Genomic DNA, 22857 nt, shown 5'->3' on the forward strand with positions numbered 1-22857 from the left:
GCTGGGGAACCCACACTGGCTGGCATGACTCCTGGATAGAGCATCTCTGGAGACACCAAGTTGAACTGAGGTTTACTGTTCAGGGAACTTCAAGGCCTACACTCTCATATCTGCTTAAATCAATGCAAGATGATGTGCAGACATTTATTAGAATTACATGAAGGAAACATGTGAATGATTTATATATGCTCAGACAATTAAACTTTATAGAGAACACTAGTTCGGAATTAATGGTTCACACTGATATAAAGGAAAATATTGTGTGGAGGTAGAATGAACATGAGAAGGAACTGGGTTTGAATTCTGACTGCGTTCCTTCCTTGCTAGCTGTGTAGTCTTGAACAAGTTTCCTTAAACTTTATGATCTATACTACATGTTTTTATCTGTGAAGTATCTTTCTTGCAGGGTCATTATAAGAATTGTGAGCATATAAATAAGTACTAATAATTGGTAATATTCCTGGTACTTGATACTCACATAGCTTTTTCTACATGCAAAAAACTATTTGAAGGAAATCACATACATTAACTCCTTTAACCCTCAAAAAATGAAAAAAATGAGGTAGGTACTATTACTATGCCACTTTAAAGAAGAAACACACAGCTAAATAATTACCAGAATCATAAACGGTAGGTGCAGAGCCAGTATTTAAACCCAGGAAGCCCAGCTGTTAATTGCACAGTGGAGTGTCAATCATGTTAAGATGATGTTCTGATATAGATAATTAGGAAGGAGTTAAGCCATGAAATTGAGAATGGGTGGCATTTATGATAAACAAAGAATATGCAAAGATGTAAAAATTACTAGCTACCAACTTTGACTATGACTAATTGTCCCAGCACCCCAGAAACTGACAAATTATGCCAACTTGTGCAATTTAAAAATAGGCTTAGAGCCCCTGCATGCCTGCTCGCATGTTTAGGTCCTGGAGCAGCCTCCTGCTGCCCTGCAAATGGGCTCTGCAGCCTGTTGCTGCTGTCTCCTTGACCTGCCATCATGCGCCAAGAGTAATGAGGGGTTACTGCCAGATTCCCATAAGGCCATAAGCAACAGCATGGCAGCCATCCCCTGAAGCCATTTGTGGATGGTAGTCTCTTATCACTTTTGACCTATCAATAGATCCAGTATCGTCTCTCATCCGCATTCCCCTTGAGCTGTGCTCTCATGTATTGATCCAATCCATTGTACCATTCTCCTCTGTGTATAGTTTTTGTTAATGATGCCAAGAGGAAGGAGGAGAGATACCCACACCCAGAGTTTCTCAGAAGTGTTTTCTTTCTTTAGGATGGCCCCACCCAACTCAACATTTTCTTTCTCAATTTCTACATTTTTTCATGGGCCAACTTGTACCCCCATAGGAATACCGTCTCCACATTGTCTATTCTTACATCTGTACCTCTAGCCTCAGTCTTTTCTAGAACCTTTCTATCCAACTCACAAGACATCTCCATTTGGCAACTCAGATTCAACCTGAGTAAAACTGAATTTATCATCTTCTACTCCTTTCTGTCTTCCCAGTGAAGTGACTTCTACTCTCCTCTCAATCTCAGAGGATATCTACCAAATTGTCTTCATTCTTGACTGTTACTTTCACTTTCACTCCCTTGTTAGTTGATAGCCAGATCCTATCAATGCTGCCTTCTTAACCTGTTAATCCCCATTGCCATCATCTTAACTCAAATCACTGTTATTTCTCACCTCATTCCTGACATAGCCTCCTAACTGATCTACTACTGCTAAGTCACACCTCTTCCTATCCATATTCCTCTGGAGGTAAAGGTTCTTTCTAAAGGAGTCTGACCGTGCCTTTCTCCTGCCATGAAACCTTCATAAGATCTCTCTTGTCCTCAGGATATAGTCTGTAAAAATATCATATGAAGGGTGGTGCCTATGGCTCAAAGGAGTAGTGTGCCGGCCCCAAATTCCAGAGGTGGCAGATTCAAAACCAGCCCCAGCCAAAAACTGGAAAATAAATAAATAAGTAAATAACAAATAAAATAAAATGAAAATTAAAAAATCATATGTAAATATCATCAATATATGTTATGAGGCCATATAAACTGCTTTTTACTGAGCAGGTGTATGAATCCCAGGGTCTTTACATGTGTATTTCATTTAATCAGCACAGCAATGTTATAAAGTGTTATTAACACCCTGATTTTGTAGAAAAGGATAGCATAGCAACCAAAAAAGGCTAACAGACTTAGTACATGTCAGGCACTTTCTGAACTTTTGTCTATTTTATTCCACTTAATCCTCATAACAATGTAATGAAGTACGAATTACTATTTCCGTTTTACAGATGAAGAAACTTATGCACAGATAATCCAATTAGTCCAAGATATCCATCAGTAAGTAATGGAGTGGGATTTGGACTCCAGTCTGAATCTTAAAGCTCTTCTTATGGACTCTTTCACATGCATGAGTCTCTGCATATGCCAGAGACTAGACTCACTCAACTTGTTCACATTTCAGTTTAGAAAAATCTTCCATGACTGATGATTCCACAGCACTGATCTTTTGATCTTCTCATTTTCAAAATTTTCTTTGCTTTGAGACAGGGTCTCACTCTGTTGTGCAGGTTAGAGTGCAATGGCACCATCATAGCTCATTGCAACCTCAAACTCCTGAGCTCAAGTGATCCTCTTGCCTCAGCCTCCCAAGTAGCTGGGACTACAGGTTTGCACCATCACACTAGGCTGATTTTTCTATTTTTAGTAGAGATGGGGTCTCACTCTTGCTCATGCTGGTCTGAAACTTATGACCTTAAGCAATACTCCTGCTTTGGTATCCCAAAGTGCTAGGATTATAGGTGTGGAGCCACTGTGCCCAGCTATAAAAATGTGTGCTTGTTTCTTATCTTCGTTATGATCATATCTTTGTATGATCACAGGATATCACACAGATTGCTGACCTGTCTCCCTGAGTTTGATTATACTTGTAATCCTAGTCCCCTTCCCAGTGCCTAATGCATAATACTCAATAAAAGTCTGTTTAATTCTACCTGTTCAATTCATCTATTTGGACTTCCCAGGCCTCATCTCTTAACAGAGTACATATCCATATTTTCTTTTCACAGATTCAAAAGACATTTACATACATAAAGCTCTTCCAAACATGAATTATAGTAAACAAATGCCTGTTTTGCTCATTCTGTATCAGAATCGTGAAAGGACTCACCTGGTGGGTAGCAATATACATTAATGCATAAAGAATGGTATCATTTAGAGTGTCATAAAGGAATCAAAGCAGTTTTTGAGAATAATTGGACACACATGCAGAAATAAGGTCACCTATGGTTTACCTCACTTATTTTCAAATAATAATCCATAAAGACTTCTTTTTCACTCGGAGTAAAAGCCAGACGTTTTACATGGCCTATTAGAATCACGAAATACCCGCCTTTCACCCTTCAATCCTTTGCCCTGTCCTGTCACTTCTCTGCCCCTGTTGTCTTCTCTCTTTCTCCTTTACTTCAGCCTAGCCAAGCGGATGCTACTGCACCGGCTCTCATGTGGAATGCTTCTTGTTCAGACGTCACAAATCTAATTCCCTCAGCTTCAGTCTTTGTCCACTTTCTCAATGAGGCTATCCTGATCACCCTATTAAAATTTGAGTCTGAGAAACTGATATGCTCTCTTGCACCGTGCACACCCTGTCCCCCTCATCTTGCTATCCATAGTCTTTACCACCGTCTAATACATAACACGCCATAAGTTTTGCTTATGTCTGGTGTCTGTCTGTCTCTCTCTGCTAGAACATAAGCTCCAGAGGCAGAGATCATTATTCCTTTTCATAGTCACTAAGAAGTCCAAGCGCTTAAAACAAGCATTTAGAAAATGCCTAGAACATAGTAGAGACACAAAAAACATTTGCTAAATGGACATAAATTGTATGGATCTCAGACTCCACTTTTTCCTTAAAAAAGAACTGGAAATCACCCTTAGCCAATCATGGTATAGAATGGGTCATAGAATCATTGTGGTCCAGTCTGGCTCCTCTTCTGTTCTGTTCCTATTCCAACTGGACTATTCTATTCTGGAATATTCCCTTGGTTAAAAATTAGATTTAGCTGATATACTCCCTGGCCCTGGCAATGACTGCATCATACCATGCTCTGTTCTGACCTTGAGTGGACATTTCCCGTATTATTTTTTTGAGGGCCCCAAACTTCTGCTGTGGCTATTTTCTGTCATTAAGCTTCAACAATGGCACAGATTTGAAAGTTTACTCAAGAAGGAAAAAATGGATAAATAGGGTTATATAAATAGGCATTTTCTACAAGGCAAAGAATACCATAGATAAAGTCAAAAAGGCAAAACAAACTGGGAGAAAATATTTGTCACATTCATGGCAAAAGGCTAATGACATACTTAGGAACTATTGCAAACCAATAAGAAAAAGGCCAGCAGTCATTAGAAAAATGAGTAAAGGAAATGAAAGAAAAGACAATAACCAATAATTCATGAAAAGACAATCTCACAAAAGGAATGATAAATAAATTAAACATAAAACAGGGAGTTACCATTTTTTCTTGTTAAAAGGCCAACAAATTTTAAAGGCACTGTGTTTTACAAAAATGTAAGGAAACAGATCCGCTCAGTATATGTCATTTTGGTGGGAATGTATATGAACGCAACCTCTTTGAAGGGCTTTATGGACATTTGCTTTATAAGCAAATGTATCAATGTGCACACCCTCTAAGACAGGCGTCCTCAAACTTTTAAACAGGGCGCCAATTCACTGTCCCTCAGATGGTTGAAGGGCTGGACTATAGTTAAAAAAAAAACAACTATGAACAAATTCCTATGCACACTGCACATATCTTATTTTGAAGTAAAAAAACAAAATGGGAACAAATACAATCACACCGCTTCATGTGGCCCGTGGGCTGGAGTTTGAGGACCCCTGCTGTAAGAGGATGATTTTATTCCTTGTAGTTTCCTTGATACAATTTTTTGTTGTTGTTGTTTAGCAGGCCCTGGCTGGGTTCGAACCCACCACTCCTGGTGCACGGGGCCAGTGCTCTAACCATTGAGCTATGGGCACCCAGCCTACAATTTGGCTTTTTAAAACCATGTACATGCATTATTGTTTCAGTGAAAAAGTTAAATAATTAGAAACATTCACTCCTATTGACAGGAATACACTCCCATTCAGACAGTAACACTTTGCTTCCTGTGTCACACCATGAAACAGCTGCCAGCCGCAGTAGCCCACCTTTGCCATCTTCGTGTCCACATCCGTGCTAGGTTTACTCCAAGGCTCTGAGGGCATCTACTTAGATCTACCTATTCATTCATATTCTTTTCTGCCCCCTCCTTCCTTCTCTTATTTCAGAATAATTCAAGAGGACAGATGGGAACTTGATATAGGTGCGCTAAAAATAAAGCTAATCAAAGTAACTTATACCTATTGGCACAATTCATAATATTAAATTTTAATTAAAGGAAACCTAACTTCCTAAAGTTATGCATCATTTAGGCTATTTTCATGTTTCATTTCCCGAACACACACATACTTTCAACAGCAAGAAAATTGTTCCCAGACAATGGTGGAAAGTTGGACAAGGTATTCTTCAAAGTGGGTTTAAGATTCCCTTTTAATATTAAAAATTTGAAGAATCAAACCATGATAGATGAGATCAGTAATCTTTTTTTTTTTTTCAGTTTTTTTTTGGCCGGGGCCAGGTTTGAACCTGCCATCTCTGATATATGGGGCTGGCTCCCTACTCCTTTGAGCCACAGGTGCTGCCCTGAGATCAGTAATCTTTAGCAATAATGTAACCAAAGAGCTTGCCTTTTAATGTTTGATTAGCATTTGGATAATAACCCAAATCCAATCAAGGCAGTCCGGCTCTTTAGGAAAGCAAGACTTCCACACATGACTGAAATGAAGCAAACTTAAACCTCATCAACTCTAATATGCTCTTTTGGAACACAGAATTATTGGAGGTAGGGAGTGCGTGATACATACAAAAATGGCACGTAGGAAAGCAAGTATTAACATTTGTCCATGTATAACTAAAATGAGCAGAATGGTCTTAATTCAGTCCATTTGGAAATATTTATTCCTATGGAATATGTATCAAGGAAAAGCCATTCATGTTATCCAACCCATCCCTGGCAATGATTCCATGTTCCCTGTACCACCTTCCTATGTTTAACTGCAGCCAGACTCACTGGATGATACTCCAGTCTCTTAAGACCCCCGGAAGCTTTAGGAGTCATTTAGTGTGACCCTCTCCCCTACGAGAATGGACCCTGCTAGGGCCTGAATGTTTGTGCCTCACCGCCCCCCTCCTTCCGCCATTCTTACTTTGAAACCTAAGACCCAAGGCAACTATAATAACAGGTGAGGCCCTTGGTAGATGATTAGGTCAAGTTTAACCTGAGGGAGCTTGCTCATTCTTTCTGGCCTATGAAGACACAGCAAGAAGGTGCCATCTTTGAAGCAGACAATAAGTAAGCCCTCATCAGAATTTGCTGGCACCTTGATCTTAGACTTCCCAGCTTCCATAACTGTGGGCAATACATTTCTGTTGTTTACAATTACCCAGAGAAATTTTATTATAGCAGCCTGAATGGAGTTAGACACTCCCTAACTTCACATCACTTCCTATCCTAGACCCACCATCCATGATCCTTTTAAAGAAGCTTGCTCTGCAACCCCCAAGTAAACGCTCTCCCAGCTGTAGTCCCAAGACTTTTAGGAGAAACTCTTCAGATTCTTTTCAGGCTCCCCAAACTCAAATCCACTTTTTTTTAAATGAGGTAAATAGTTAATGTTCACACAACACATTATTTGGCCAAAATCGGGGGAAAGGAAACCACAAAAACTACTACTTTAATTTCTTTATTTGTCAATAGTACCCAGAAAAAAAATCAGGAGTAACAAAAACAAGTTAAATGCAATATGGAAGCCTACTAAATACAAATACATTTTCACAAACACATAGGCATAGGAACCTGTTCAAAGTGTTTCTTGAAATTTGACTATTTAAAAACATAAGTGTAAAGGAAAGACACTCAGAATTGTCCACATGGGCTTATCTGCAGGTGGAGGAGCCCTGCTTTCCAAAAACAGTGATGAAGTCCAAAGTCATGGCATGTGAGGTTTCTATGGACACTGGATCTTAACAGATTCTGTAACGTTTATAAAACTACACATGTGCACACACACACACACACACACACATAAACACACACACAGAGAAAGCCCAAGGAAGCTTGCAGTCTAAGCCCTATGCTTTTAGAGGACTGAAGGAACTGAACCCGATTTAATCCCATTTGTTTGCTCCATGCAAGACTCCCCAGAGTAGGCTATTTAGCAGCTTTCCATGAATGGTCCTCAGATCATGTGATTCTATGGTGCAGACAACAGCTGCCCTATTTAAACAGAAGCAGCAGAATTCAAGAGGAATGTGGATTTTCTCTTGGGAATTCCATGTTGCAGGGGAGAGTAGTCTTGGATAGTAACCACTATTCCAAATGTGACCAGTGAAGGACGCTGTGATTTCTTGTTTTGAATAAACTTGTACTCCTGCCCTCTCCCTTCGTGTCCAAGAGCTGGCAAAACTTTTGATTAAGGCATGATGCTGTGGGCTCTCCAAGGCACTTGGACAGGGAGCTGCATTTCAGACTGCACAGTGGGCTTGGAAGGGAGTTTTTAAATGGGATGATACATAAAAGCTTGAAATGCTAAACAAAATGAATTTGCTCCTCTCAAATGAGAATAAGGAAAACTAGAAGGAATTCCATTTTGGGCACATGTTTCTCACAGTTTGCCTGTGCAGTAAAACCTAAATAACTTCTTTGTGGTGGTCTTTAATCCACTATCCACAAATGAGATCTTAGTTAAAATTTTCATCTTTGTTGTTCCAAATGCATCTTAAACATGGTAGTGAGTGAGGTTAATAACCAAAGAGGTCAAAAGACGCAGGATTGACTATGAACAACTGACCTCTCCCTAATCACAGTTTTAAGATTCAATCTCTATTCTTCCTCCTCTTCAATTTGAAACTTCCATTTGTCCTCATCTAAAGGGAAAATTCTTTCTGTTTCCAACCAGAGATTAAACATGGAATGGAAATGTGAAGACAAAGTGGGATGTCTCTTTCCTATTCTCTTCCTGGGCAAGCTTTCCCCAGAAGGCCAACCTGCAGGGTCATTCAGGCTGCGGTCAAATTTGGTCATTTTGGTTTTGGCTGCCTTCTTATTACAACAAGGTTTCATTTATCTTGAGGAAGAAAAATCACAAGAACTTGTCTCCCTCTGGATCAATTACCAGAATTACAAAATTTATCATGTATCAAATTAAAAGGTTAATGCATTCTTACCAGCTCACTGAGGAAACTGAGGCCCAGACAGCAGGAGGCAGGGCCAAAGTCACTCTTGTAGTTAGTGGTAGATCAATAAATATAAATATATTCGTAGACTTGGATATCCTAAGCCCTGCTAGGCTGCACTTGTTTCTATCCTTTGGAATACTGACTTGCCTGAATTTCTCAGAATAAATAAAAGCAAATTAACTTTTGGATCTTGAAAGATTTATATGAAGATACTTCTTTTCCTGGCTTCTGAGGCATCCTCTGCTTCTTTGGCAGACAGCTGACCTACTGGAAGCTAGGGGGGCCAACTCTGGGCTGCATCTAGTATGTGGTAGGGTGGGGGGCATCTGGGTTTTATAGGTCCCTGTACCAGGAAGAACCTCAAACTCCTTCCATCTCTGAAATGGTAGGACTACTTAAAAATAATTACAAAAGCTTAATATCTAGTAAAGAAAATAAAATGTTAAAAACAACAATAATATAAAGATAATCATTGAAGAAGAAAGTCAACTTGCCAAAAGAAAGTGTTTTACAGAGAAATAGCACCTTTGGTAAAAAGTATTTTAAAAATTTGGTTAGGTCTCTAAGGGGCTCGAAGTATACAAGTATCTGTATCATTTGGGTGTACCCTCCCAGAAACTCCATCCACCCTGGGGGACACTGGGTAACTAGTAGAATGGCTATGTATTTAGAGGCAACGATTGGGAGGAAGAGGAGAAGCGCAGATGCTAGAGGTCTGTTGTGCTGACAGCAACAGGAAGGGGCCAGAAGCAGAATGCATTCCTTTCCACTGAGCTTCCCAGCCTCTCCTCCAGGGACAGCCTGCTCAGTTCTCTCTGGCACTGTGTGCGCTCCCTGTAGCCTGCTGACAGCTGCAGTGGACGCAGAAGGGGTGCAGACCTGGGTCCACTCATCTTCCAACCCTGATGCAGTTTCTTGATGTGCCCCCGGCCCCAGAGCACCATTTACAGTTTCTCTCAAAGCACTCTTAGAAATGGAGGCTATGGCCCTTCCCCTCCTAACCAGCCACCTCCATATCCTTTATTGCAAAACAAATAAACAAAATAAAACTTGTTGCTATACAAGCAAATACTGGTGATTTGGCGATTGTAGCAGACACTCGCATATACTGGACTCAGCGCTGAAGTCGAAGAGAAGGTACTGGACTCCAGACATCGTTCTAACATGGCTCTTCATTAGATCTCTTTGGTGTTCACCCTCTTGGTCTTTTCAGCTGTTTCCTTTGAGATGCAAGAGAAAATAAGCATCATGGAAGTATTAAAAAAAAAACACAGGCATTTATCTAGTCCTCAAAACCTTATACAGCATTGACAGACACATGCTTATGCTAAATTGCTGTCGTCTGTCTGGCTCGTCCATGGAGGATGAACAGCTAGTGGCAAGAACCATGTCCTGTTCAGGACAGGGTCAGGCAGGAGTTGTTTATTGAATTAAGAGCTAACCCCTCTTTGAACTCCTATGAAACAAGCAGATCAGACATTGTTACTCCCATCTTAAGGAAGAAAAAAAGGACACTCCATGGAAACACTACAAACTGTGCCGAATCCAAGAAGTCTGAAAAAGTATTAAGAGCAACAGGCTCTGGAGGCAGACTACTGCACTTCAATCACAGTTGTGTGACTTTCTGGGACCTTGGGCATATTATGAAAACTTCTGTGTCCCAACGTCTTCAACTGCAAAATGAAAGTAACAAAGTACCAGATCTTACAACAGTGCCTGAGCACATTTCTCCAGAGAAAATATAAAAATGGCTAATAAGAACGTAAGAAGATATGCAACATCAATCATCAGGGAAACGCAGAGATGGGTTTCCACTTCACTCCAACTAGGGCAGCTAAAATAAAAAATAATAACAATCAATGTTGGTGAGGATGTGAAGAAATTCGAACTCTGTTGGCGATGATGTGTAATGGTGCAGCCATTTTGGAAACCAGTCTGGGACCTCCTCAACAGGTCAAGCATGGAGTTACTATCTGGTCCAGCAATTCCACTCCAAGGTACATACCCAAGACAAATGGAAGTATATGTCCACACAAAAAGTTGTACAAGTATGTTCATAGCAACATTATTCATCAGAGCCCCAAAACTGAAATAAGCTAGTACTTATCACCTGTTGAATGGGTACACAAAAGTTTGGTATATCCACACCATGGAATGTTATTCAGCCACACAGAGGAATGAAGCCCCAATTCATGCTGCAAGAATGAACTTTGAAAACACTGTATCCCAAGTGAGGAAGTCAGACAGAAAAGGCCATATGTTGTATGATTCCATTATGTCAAATGTCCAGAACAGGCGAATATATAGTCAGAAAGTAGATTGGAGGTTGCCAGGAACTGAAGAAAGAAACAAACGGGGAGTGACTTCTAACAGGTCTAGGATTTCTTTGGAAGATAATGAAAATGCGTGGATGTAGAAAAGGGAACACTTCTCCACTGCTGGTGGGAATACAAACTAACATGTTCCTTTTGGAAAGAAATTTGGAGAACACTCAGGTATCTAAAAATTGACCTGCCATTGGATCCTACAATTCCTCTAATAGGAGTATATCCAAAAGACCAAAAATCACTTTGCAAAAAAGATATTTGCACCAGATTATTCATTGCAGCTCAATTTGTAATAGCCAAGTCATGGAAGAAGCCCCAGTGCCCATCGACCCATGAATGGATTAATAAATTGTGGTATATGTATACCATGGAATACTATGCAACCTTAAAAAAAGATGGAGATTTTACCCCTTTTATGTTTACATGAAAGGACCTGGAACATATTCTCCTGAGTAAACTATCTCAAGAATGGAGGGAAAAGTATCCAATGCACTCAGTACTTCTATGAAACCAACTTACATTTACTCACATTTTCTTATGAAAGATAGATCACAACTATAGCCCAGGATGAAGGAGAGAAATGGAGTGGGAAGGGAGGGGAGGGAGGAGATTTGATAGAGGGAGGTTAAAAGGTGGGACCACACCTATGGAGCATGTTGCAAGGGTCCAAGTCAAATCTGTCAATTGTAGAACATAAATGTCTTAACACAATAATCAAGTAAATCGGGCAAAAGCTATGTTGATTGCTTTGATGTAAGCACGTCAGATTGTATAAAAAAATCAACACATTGTACCCCACATATGCATAAATGTATTCATGATCTATAAAAATAAAAATAAAATAGAAAATGTTGTGGAATTGGATAATGGTGTTGGCTGACAATCTTATGAACATACTAAAAGCCACTGAACTGTACATTTGAAAGGGGTGAATTTTATGGTATGGGAATTATAACTCAATTTAAAAAAATAGAAAAAAACCTGACAACAGAGCGGGTACTAGCAGACACTCAACGTTTTGCTATACACAGGTATGGCTCTGTCAGTGCCTATGTTTCTTTGCCTGAGAGCTTCCTCTGGCTGCTGAAGCCCACTCTGTCCACGCATGCTGGCAGGCTACAAATGCTGGGGAATTAATGTTTCTTGGTAGTGGCCTCAGGCAACGGGTGATTGGAGAAACATCCCAGCCCCCTCCCTGCTCAGCTGTTCCCACTTGCCCACGGTGGTAACACGCCTGAATACACACTCTTTATTACTTCCTTCCCTTCCTGGACCCATTTCCCAAATCCCCTTTTGGTGTTTCCTGGGATTGCCTCCCAAATAAACTATTCCCACTTGAGTCCTTGCTTCACCATCTGCTTCTGAGGAGAACCACATAAAACAGTCATTTAAAAATGTTAGCTATTGTAATTCACTCCCCATTATAGGGTAATTTCTCTATCCTAGATGGAAGTAATTCCTATTAAGTATTTTTTCCCCCTTTTAGGGGGTTGAATGCATTTGAGGACTTAGGACACGTGAAATCTGGAAAAGCAAAAGACTAGAAGTTTCTATTTCTGCTTAAACAATTGACATGAGATTTCTACACTATCAGTGACAATAACAAAATGCGCATAAAGAACAATTGATAAATACGAGCTATTACTATAGTATTAACAGTTCTTTTCACTCATGTCAACCTCATCTCAATATTATTTCATCTCAATAGCAGTTCTTTTGATGATTATATTCCTTAAAAATGTTTATGTCAGAAAGAAGGACTGTACTAGTAGACATGGTCTATAAATAGGTAAAGTAAGAAGCACTATCTTCTGACAACCCTGTGGGAAGACAGGCCCAGGTGTCCAACATTTCCATAATATGTCAGTGGATCGTGACTTTGCTAAGAACCCTTTCTGCATGGAGGCCTTCAACTTAATTGAGTAGGACCTAAACAGATGTTTATTATCTTCTTGAGTCTCCTTTCCGAAGACTCAAGAAGATAATAAATCTCGGCCTATGTTTTAGCCAGACTGGCATTTAACTTCAGTCCTTTCCACTGTGGTTTAAGTCCACTAATTACACACTCACTGACATACTAGGCTCTGTGCTAGATGTGAGGGCACATGACGAGCAAGTTGTATGGCCTGCTCTCGAGGAGCTCATGGTCTTAACGTCTGGGTTCTGGTCATGAAAGGGAACACTAAGGTTTCTTTAAACTGTGCTCATTTGGTAACCACTTCCATCTTATTTGCAAATCACCACTTGGCTAGCTCTTTCCTATGCAGCTACTTACAAAGTTGGTGAGTACCTACTGGACTCTGTGAGGGCTCCCCAAGGGAACTGTTGGTACTGTAGTTTGACAGTGTAAGTGATGTGGTATCCTTCACGATCCACTGTGTTGAGCAAAGTGTGTCTCCTTGGTCTCCTGGGGTAACAGACAGGGTCTGAGTGGTACAGGGCCTACTGGCATCAGCAGTACTTGAACCAGCATGGAGGCTGCCACTTACCTGGTGCTTCTGGAGCTCCTGGATGTATCTGGTCATCTCCTCCTCTGTCTGGGTTTGGGCCCCCTTCTGATTCTTTCCTGAAAGAAGAACCAAAGCTCTGAACAGTGGTGGCAATGGGAAGCCAGTTCGGATCCACCAAGCTCTACCTTATAGATTCTCAAGTCATTTCCCATTTAACATGTGGAAGGAGAAGTGAATTACCCCCACTCCTATGAGCATGAAACCATGGGGGCCCCCACCGACGACTCCAAGGTAATTCCCTGTAAACCCAGCACTGTAGCCCCACTCTTCTCTAGCCGCCTCTGTTCCTAGTGAATCCATCCACTGCTCAGCACATCCCCGCCAGGGGTTGGCCTGGCAGAAAAAGCTAGGGTGGAAACTTGAATGCAGACTCAGGAATTCCCTTGAGGCATGGTTCTCAACCATTTACATACCCTCAAAATATCCTAGAGGAGATTTGAAAATTTAACTTTCTAGGTTTCACTTTCAGAGATCCCAATTTAACTGGTATGAGGTGAGGCCTGGACACCAGTATTTCTTTTAAAGTATCTCTAGGTGATTCTAATGTGCAGTTAGGGTTGACAACCACTGCATCTAGTGATGTTTTCCAAATGTGCACAGTGATAAACCAAAACCAAAAATTACACAGGTTCCCAAGCTGCTCTTCTGCAAGTTCTGATTCAGTAGGTTTGCGATGTAGCCCAGGAAGTTCTACGTTTGTCGAGCATAGATTTACCACTAGGAAACACTGCTAGGACATGTCTTCCAAATGCTGGTATCAATCTGCTTCTCACAGCAGTTCTGCTTGGCTCTGGCTCCACATGGCTTTACATCTTGATGTCCCTTCTTGTTTGTCCCATCGAGATTTGCGATCTAAGACCATTTCCCCTCAAATCCATGGCCTATATACCAAGATGCACTCAGGCCCCTGGGACATGCCATCTGGATTGTTCTTTATACCCACTTAGAGTGCTGGTCTTGGCCAGCCAAGGAGGGAGGACCAGCAGTCCATAGCTGTGTGGCTGTGGAAATGGACATCTCATGGGGGTGATAGTTCCAATTTTGTCTGATGCATGTGATGGGGATCATCATCCAGATGATTGTGCTATAGTTCTATAAGCCAGCTGCACACTCACTGCCTGCGACTTAGAAATGGTGGGCTACCTTAAGCCAGAACAGGAGCAGTTACGTGTGGAGAGATACTGAAAGGAGTTTGGGGAAGATAAGCAGAAGGCACTTGCTGGTGAAGCAGGAGAGCGACTGTTTTGAGAACTCTTTGTTGGCTTTAGTTGCTACTGTGTTTGATCTGGTTATCCTGGCTTGGTCTTGAATTTCAGAAACTTCTAGGAATTTCTGGTCTCGAAACAGACTTTTTGTCCTGTTCTTGAAGTTAGCTTGGCTTCCTGCCTTCCTACACTGAAAACGAACTTGGTCCCAGGCAGTGGTAAACCAGTGATCCCTTGGATAGTACTGGATTTCATTTATACTGCTGGGTTCCTTGTCTAGAAGACCATTTTCCTGGGTCTTTGACCCCTGTCTTCTGCTCACTATTTTACCTGATCCATCCCCAACCATGACCAGTTTAACATTCTTCCCCATTACAGGCTAGCTTCAACACCCTCTTTGTCTTGTCTCCAATCTGAAGGGTACTTGGTTATTTGCTAGTGCTTGGCTTGGATTGAGGAATCCTTCTTGACTTTTGGCATCATTGTAGGACCCAGATGGGAACCTCATGGTTCCAAAATACCTGTACCCTTGCATAGCACCCCCAAACTCTCCAACATCTTGTCTCCTCAACCCTACCCATATCTCAACTATCTCAACTTTCTTGGTGTCTCTCTCTCTCTCTCAAGATTGCCCAATTCTGTTAGTTCAAAGGAGGGTCTACAAAGATTTTTTTGTTGTTGTTGGGTATGGCCAAAGAAGTCATTTCATCTTCCAACCACCAGAGTCTTTTATATAGGGAATTTTCTAAGATGTCATAAGAATTAAGTGGATTAATCTGTAAAGTACTTAGAAAAACATCTGGCACATAGTTTTCAATGAATTAAGTATTTGCTTTCATTATTATTATTCCAATTTAACAGCATATTCTTAGCCTGAGTCATAGTCCTCTTTTCTTCAAAGCCTCTGGAGTGATTTTCAGACTTAATGCATTTGGGATAAGTGCTCTGCCCTCAAGACCGCCTAATGGGAGCTCTGACCTTACAAGCTTGGGTCCGTCACTTGCTCTCCAGGTTCCCTGTGCCCCGCCACTGTCCTCTTCTCCACCATTCCCACCCCAGTTTCTCTCATGCTGATTTCACGAAGCTCCCTCTTTGCTGTTCCTTATTCTGCCCAGGGCACAGCTCACCGTCACAGGTCATGGCTGTGCAGACCCAGTTTCCACAGGCACAGACACAGCGGTTACAGTCTACCTCAGTCTCAGCCCCATCTGCATACGTTTCATCCTCCAGGGCACACTCTGTCAGACCAGAAATACAGAGGAACAATTTAGTTGTGTGGGTGGAACTGTGTCATTGCTATCATCTGCACACCTTACCCTTTTCCCAGTCAAGACCTGCTTGTCCCTTGGAGGCACTGAATCTGAGCAAACTCCACTGTCAACCACAAGATTCTAGGGCCCCAGCTTCACCATGGGGATGACTAGCTGGGGCCCAATCTAGAATCATAGAAGAGGATTTCTCAGCTAGCTCTAGAGAGTTCCACCAATATTCCCTATTTCCCTGGAAAATGCCTTATGCCAGACAACCCTCTAGTTCTTAGGTAAGGCATACTCTTCTCAGGAGGGTTGAAAGACGGGTTGAGACACTTGAGAAACTCTTGGAAGCTGAGTTTCCAGTCAGCATTTTCATCAGACAGTTCAATGAGAGCATCAACACAGAGTCCTCTGAAACAAAACACAAGAGAAATGTGTCAGCAAGAGTAAGCATCAGGACCACACACCCCAGGGGCCTCCACAGGCTACCAAGAAGGCAGCTGTTAACTGAAAAAGTTTCCCTCTACCCTGACCTGCCACAATCATTGTCCATCCTGACTCATGTTAGTTTGTTATCTTGGACATCAGATCACTTGAGCTGCTCTAATGTTTCCCTCAACATGACTAAACTTTCAGGAATGGTTTTGTCTACCTTGATTGACAAATGTTTTCATACCTGGAAACCTTTCCCTGGCAATTGCCTTTCCCACAACATAAATGTCAAGTCAACCAAACAAGGAAAATCATATGACAGATGATATGAAAGGAATATGGGAACTGAAAAAACATGGAAGTTCAAGCAAGAATGGCCATTATCACCATGCTAGAAAGAGATTTTAAGAAAAGCTTTGTAGAACCTTAGGTCCATCAGTCTCCACTCGGTCTGGATTTGAGCCCTGGAGTGATTTTCAGATTTAATGCATTTGGGATAAGCACTCTACCCTCAAGGTTGCCTACTGGGAACTCCAACCTTACAAGCTTGGGTCTGTCACTTGCTCTCCAGGTTCCCTGCCCCCAGCCACTGCCCTCTTTTACTCAATGAGAGCTCAATCATTTACTATCCACATGGCCTTCAGTTAGTTATTCGACCTTTCTGAGCCTGCTTCCTCATCTGTAAAAGGACAAGAAGCCCTCCTTCACTGGGATGTTCTGAGGATCAAATGTTGGAATTGTAAAATATTATCTAATTTCAGATTATCAAAATATGAAGGAATTGCAGATCCTACACTTTAAGGTCATGTACTAGAAGCTGTGCTTTGCACTTATTTTGAACACAAGAGGGGCATTTCCTAAAGTTTCTTAAGGATTACTTTTTATTAATATTTATTCTGGAACAATAACAGAAAATGAGAGGGACATACACTTGTAACAATTAGGACAGTCTATATGAAATAGCACTGATTATTTTAAAAATCAGGATTAATTGCGATGCACTGGCAGGCAGAGAATGTCTCTGTGAAAACTACAAGCTTGCCTATGTAGGAAGGAAATAGTCAATGCCACAGTACTTTAATTGGTACATAATGTATTATTATTTGCTAGAAACTGGCTACCAAATATTAGGTGATAAAAGCAGAAATGACTGGCTCCAAGTCTGGGAGAAGAGCAAAACCTGAGGGTCTCTGCAGAACAATGATGGGCTTTTTAAAATGGCCACAACTGAGACAAGCAGGGGCTCTTTAAAGCCAATAGTCCTGCCACATGCTGGTATGTGAACACAGCTGGGGTCAAAAGAACCACAAGGACACTGAAATGACCTGCTCTGAATAAGCAAAGGACCTTCTGGATTGTCACTGAACTAAAACACAAATCCTGCGAAAAACCTTATGATGTTCAAAGTTTGCAGAACTGTGCTTCAGGAGGCAATCACGACTCACTACCTGCTGGATCCAAAATTTATCACAAATATTTTGTAAAAGAATAATACAAAATTCTGATACAAAATTCTTCTCAGAAAACTCAGAATTATGTGGACATAGCTGATTTGGTTTGTTCTCTTGAAAAAGGTGTTAAAGAGGGCGGTGCCTGTGGCTCAGTGAGTAGGGCGCCGGCCCCATATGCCGAGGGTGGCGGGTTCAAACCCAGCTCCGGCCAAACTGCAACCAAAAAAAAAAAAAAAAAATAGCCGGGCGTTGTGGCGGGCGCCTGTAGTCCCAGCTGCTCGGGAGGCTGAAGCAAGAGAATCGCGTAAGCCCAAGAGTTAGAGGTTGCTGTGAGCCGTGTGACGCCACAGCACACTACCGAGGGCGGTACAGTGAGACTCTGTCTCTACAAAAAAAAAAAAAAAAAAAGGTGTTAAAGATTTAAATTCTTGTTCCATTCTTCTAAGAAAATAGACCTGAGTAAATGGAGAACAACTGGCTTGAGATCCTGGTCAAACTTTAACTAGCTATGTTGATGAAAAAGTACTTGAAGTTTCAATGCAGGGTCTAAAAGCTGGTGTTAGTGCTGTCATTGTGGTTATGACAATAGCACTTATTGCTGGAATTGTTGTGCTGTTTATTTCCAGAAAAGAGAGAACGGCTAAGTGTAATAAGGCTGAGATAAAGGAGATGGTGAGATGCCTAGAGAACTCAATGCACAGCTATGATAGTTTGAACATTAACTACAAGAAGGAAAATTAGCAAACATGCTCTGATTACAAATGCATCTATCAGCATAGCACAATGAACAGATCTTTGAAGACTACTATTCTGTTAGTTAACATCACATATTTATAATAATGAAGTCTGTACTCAGAACATAAGCAGCAAAAATTGGCTTTCCCAATCTTAAAATTTGACCACAAGTGTTTTATATATGCAGATGTAATAGAAAACGCAGAACTTCAGATTGCATAGTTAAATTATTTATGTGTAATATTGAAGAGTGTGCATTAAATATGCTTCTACAGTAAATTTTGAATGACTGTTGTCTCATTTGTGATTGAAAGCCGACTTTTCTATTTACTTTGAGTCCTGTTCACAGCAATTTTTTAAATGAATTATGAAATAAAACATTTTAAACTGAAAAAAATCAGAATAAAGCTATTTTAAACTGACAGTGAAATAACAGATTAATGTAATTCCTTCAAAAAATTAATTAGTAAAATATTACCCACAATATTCAGAAACAATCTTGCTCCAATATGACCTTGACAATTTATTTCAAAATTATGTTCCTCTATTCCTTGAAGGTTCTGACCAAAAAATAATAACTATTTGACCAGGTATCAGAGATGCTCAATGTATTAATCCATAATGTTCATAGACTAGAATAGGACAGAATTCCCATCTTGCTTTTTTACTTCACATTGGCACTGGTGGTTCTTCCACAGGTAGGAAGGGTTCAAAGCCTCTCTCCCAGGCAGGCTTCCCCTGGTGGACCACTCCCTGACCTGTCCCTCCTCTCACCTAAGAAGCTTGTTGTTCTCCTGGTCTGCATAGGTGGTGATGTTGATGGCAGTTTCATTCTGCTCCACAAATTTCAGGAATTCACTGGAGTCCAAGCGAGAGTCACCATTATCAAAGTTCTAGAAAGAGCATGAAGAGACCTTTTAGGAACATTTTGTAGAACCTCAGTTCCATCATTGATACCCTCGGCCTGACCCATCTCTGGTTCATCTTGTTTTTGCATGTTTCAAAACCCTTCCCTGGCCTGGCCTCAGGGAGCTAGACCAACAAAGGCTGACAAGGGCCTTTCCTAGCTAGATCCCGCTCAGTATGAACAGAGGCCAGAGCTGCCCTAGAAACCTGGAGTGTCTATAAGTAGCACCATCTCTGACACTGTTCTGCAGAAATTTTTGACTTTACTGTTAGGTTCAGAACAGCCACCACACCATGTTCTCAAACCCTGATGAACAGGTAACAAGAGTCTAAAGTTGCGGCTGCATATCAGCTGCAATGATATGGTGCCTGGAATGTGTGTTTCTAATAAGTCGCTCAAAACCAGCAATGCATGCACCCTCCAAGCTCACTTTGGGGTCACAGGGTCATAGCTTGCTGCTTGATTTCCAACTTCCCAGGCCCATTCTCAGTGCTTAGCTTTTCACACCAGTACTTGTACCTGATCACATCACTGAGAACTCGTGGGCAAAGGCCCCAAACCAATAAGCTGCAGGTGAGGGTAGGGTCACCTGTGTTGGACTCTAAGGGCGGAAATCCTTCCATGGCATGTACAACAACAGGCATACATAAAACACCTCCCAGACCCTCGCATAGTACCTATGTATCATTCTTGTCCTAATTCCCAGGGACAGGTCTCAGGTGTTCTTCACTCAGTGAATACTCACCCAGAGGAAAGTTTCCTAAGTGTTCACCTAGTGAGATCTTTATTAATTAATGGAAAATAACTAAATAGGCTTGGCCAGGAGCCATTCTTAATAGCACAGGACTTTCTTGAGTCCAAATATTCCATAAGTGGGCAGAAAGGAACCACCCTCAAAGACCAACGTCCTTAAGGCCTGAGGGCAGAGTGGAGGGAGGGAACAGTCCAGTACTGGCTCAGACCCAGTGCCAGAGGCCTCCGGGGCACCCTGAACCTGGAAACTACAGTGCAGGTAGCTCTCAAAAGACAGTGGTATGGGCACACACTTCAAATTCAGTGGGACCCAAATCCAGGCCCGAAGCTGCAGCAGGGCCATCCTATCTGCACTTGGGGCCTCCCTGTGCCAGATGTGTATATGCAATCCACATGGACACAGAATTCTGGCACCCGCCCCAGAAATGGCCTGGGAGACCCAGAAGGGGGCCAGTCTTCCTGTGGGTTCATGATCTGGGATCATGAACCAACCTAATTCATTCGGTCTCTGTTCAGCCAGTTAGTTACTCTATACAGGCTGAGTGCCACTTATTTGAAATGCTTGAGACAAGGAATGTGTCAGATTTCAGATTCTGAAATACTTGCATATGCATAATAAGATCTCTTTGGAATGGGACCCAAGTCTTAACATGAAATTCATTTATGTTTTATATACACCTTATAGATTTAGCTTGGAGGTTAATTTTATACAATATTTTTAATGATTTTGTGCATGAAACAAAGCTCTGACTTCATTTTGGCTATGATCCATCATATGAGGTCAGGTGTGGGATTTTCCACTTGGGGCATCATGCTGGCACTCAAAATATTTTGGATTGTAGAGCATTTTGTATTTCAAATGGATTTGGGTTAAGGATGCTCGACCTGTACTTGAGATAACAACACTTTTTTTTCTATATTAATTATAGGGTTGAGGAAAAACAGGAATGTGTCTGTACAGCAGCTGAGGATATGGGGGACATTATGCTAGGGTAGGGGAGAGAAGAAAGCTGGCCAACCTGGCCACCAGGGGTCAACCACCTGGAGCCACGCATGTGTGCAAAACAGTCCCAGAAGGCTCTTTCTACAGATCTTCCCTCCTTCATTTTGTTATGCTTTGAATTAGAAATAGTGACCAACTCAGGGATTATAGTGAATAATCAGATTTTGGCACTACCCAAATTCTGATTAGATTTGCTTTTGACTAATTTTGATGTAAGGGCTGCCAGCTGAGCTGGCCTGGGCTGGAGAGTGATGCACTGGTTCAGAAAGTCTCTTTGAGATATCAAATCTCTCACCAACAGGCAGCTGCTGACCTAGAGGAAGAAGACTCTCTTTGAAGAGAGTGCCATGTAGGATTCTGATAATCACTAAAAACTAGAAAGTAAAACCCTGTTTTCTTCTGGAAGACACTTTGGGAACTTTGTGTTTGCCAGTCATCAAGCTTTCTTAGTTGGGACTGAGAGTGCCTGGGAAAAAAGCTACTTTCTCAAGGAGACTTGCACAGTTCCGAAGGAGCCTGTAAGTGTGAGTTACTGCTAGAGGAGGTAGAGGTGCGTTGAGGGGGAGTGTGACCCAGGTACCCGGGATCAGATTAAATAGGTGTCAGGGATGCCCACAGTAGGGTGCCACCCAAGGGCTCCTAAAAATGGTTACAAGGGCCCAAGTGGCCCCTTGGAAGATCCGTCCTGGGCCCCAGAGCTCTAATGCTGTAATCTCGGAGCAAAGTCCCTGCTCACAATAGGCCCTGCAGGTATGGCTCAGTCAGCTTTTGAACAATCTTTGTGTTTTTTTGGAGACAGTCTCACTTTGTCACCCTTGGTAGAGTGCAGTGGCATCATAGCTCACAGCAACCTCAAACTCTCAGGCTCAAGAGATTCTTTTGCCTCAGCCTCCTGAGTAGCTGGGACTACAAGTAGCCACCACGATGTCTGGCTATTTTTGGAGATGGGTTCTTGCTTTAGGTCAGACTGGTCTCGAACTCGTGAGCTCAGGCAATCCAACTGCCTTGGCCTCTCAGAGTGCCATGATTACAGGCGTGAGCCACTGCACCCAACCAATCATTTTCTTTGAGTTAAGTTTTGCTCTCTCAGCTCAGCACTGTGTGTTTTTCTGCGGAAGAGGGACCACTCTTGCCAAGGGCTCTGCAACATGGCAGTGGTTGAGACAGGACCCAGTGAAGAGGGCTGTGCTTTTTCATCTGGATATGACCTCAAAAACTTAGAATCCAGAGAGATTTAATCTCTGCCATAGAGGAAGGAGCCCTCTAAGTAAAAACAACACTAGTAAAGTCTAAGAGGACCAAATATCCATTCTAACCCAACCGAGTTTTTCTCTAGCGAGGTGGTCTATAATATCACCAAGAGGAATCCACAGACTAAATTGGTGTAACTGGTGTTGACCACACTGGGTGGCCTCGGAGGTGCTGAGAAGTCCCATAGGTGTCTAGAGTTACTCCCTAGTCCTGGCTGGTTACACCCTAGGACAGCAGACCCTGGAAACCTGTGTGGGGTGCATGTCCAGAGACAAGCATCTGAGTAAGGCATCCACCCAGGGACCGTGTCTGTCAGGGAAGTGGCTGTGGTGCTGACGTGGGAATGTGGGTATCTGAATGTGCGTCTGCATGGAGAACATGTCTCTGTGTAGGCATGTGTGTGTGGCATGCTGTGGCTGTGTGTATCTTTCTCTGTGCTCCTGAGTGTGATCTGTTTGAGGGTCATACACCTATATGTATCTGTGTTCTTGCCAATCAGCAGGAGTGTCCTTAACTGCCACTTCTAACAGTTCTCAAGCTCTCTGAAAGATCTTCAGGCCACAACAGCCCTACTCATTGCTAAATACTACTTCCTCCTTCATTTTCCTTTAGTAGCATCTCTCCTGCTCTATGGGGAACAGCCACATTGAGGTTCACTCTTTGGACTCTTTGGACCCAA

At 41.9% G+C, this 22857-nt stretch overlaps 1 protein-coding gene across 1 annotated transcript in view; it reads right to left on the bottom strand.

Annotated features, from left to right (window-relative positions):
- Positions 1-6843: 6843 nt before the first annotated feature.
- Positions 6844-22857, bottom strand: part of FSTL1 (follistatin like 1) — a 55869-nt gene continuing 39855 nt past the window's right edge. Inside the window, exons 7-11 of the mRNA XM_053565803.1 lie at positions 19039-19157; positions 15945-16057; positions 15521-15631; positions 13168-13244; positions 6844-9571 (exon numbers count right to left, since the gene is read on the bottom strand). Coding sequence (XP_053421778.1) covers positions 9527-9571; positions 13168-13244; positions 15521-15631; positions 15945-16057; positions 19039-19157 — 465 coding nt within the window. The 3' untranslated portion in view covers positions 6844-9526. The remainder of the gene's footprint in view (positions 9572-13167; positions 13245-15520; positions 15632-15944; positions 16058-19038; positions 19158-22857) is intronic.

This window comes from Nycticebus coucang, chromosome 16 (genome assembly GCF_027406575.1).
Source record: "Nycticebus coucang isolate mNycCou1 chromosome 16, mNycCou1.pri, whole genome shotgun sequence".
Taxonomy (NCBI): Eukaryota; Metazoa; Chordata; class Mammalia; order Primates; family Lorisidae; genus Nycticebus; species Nycticebus coucang.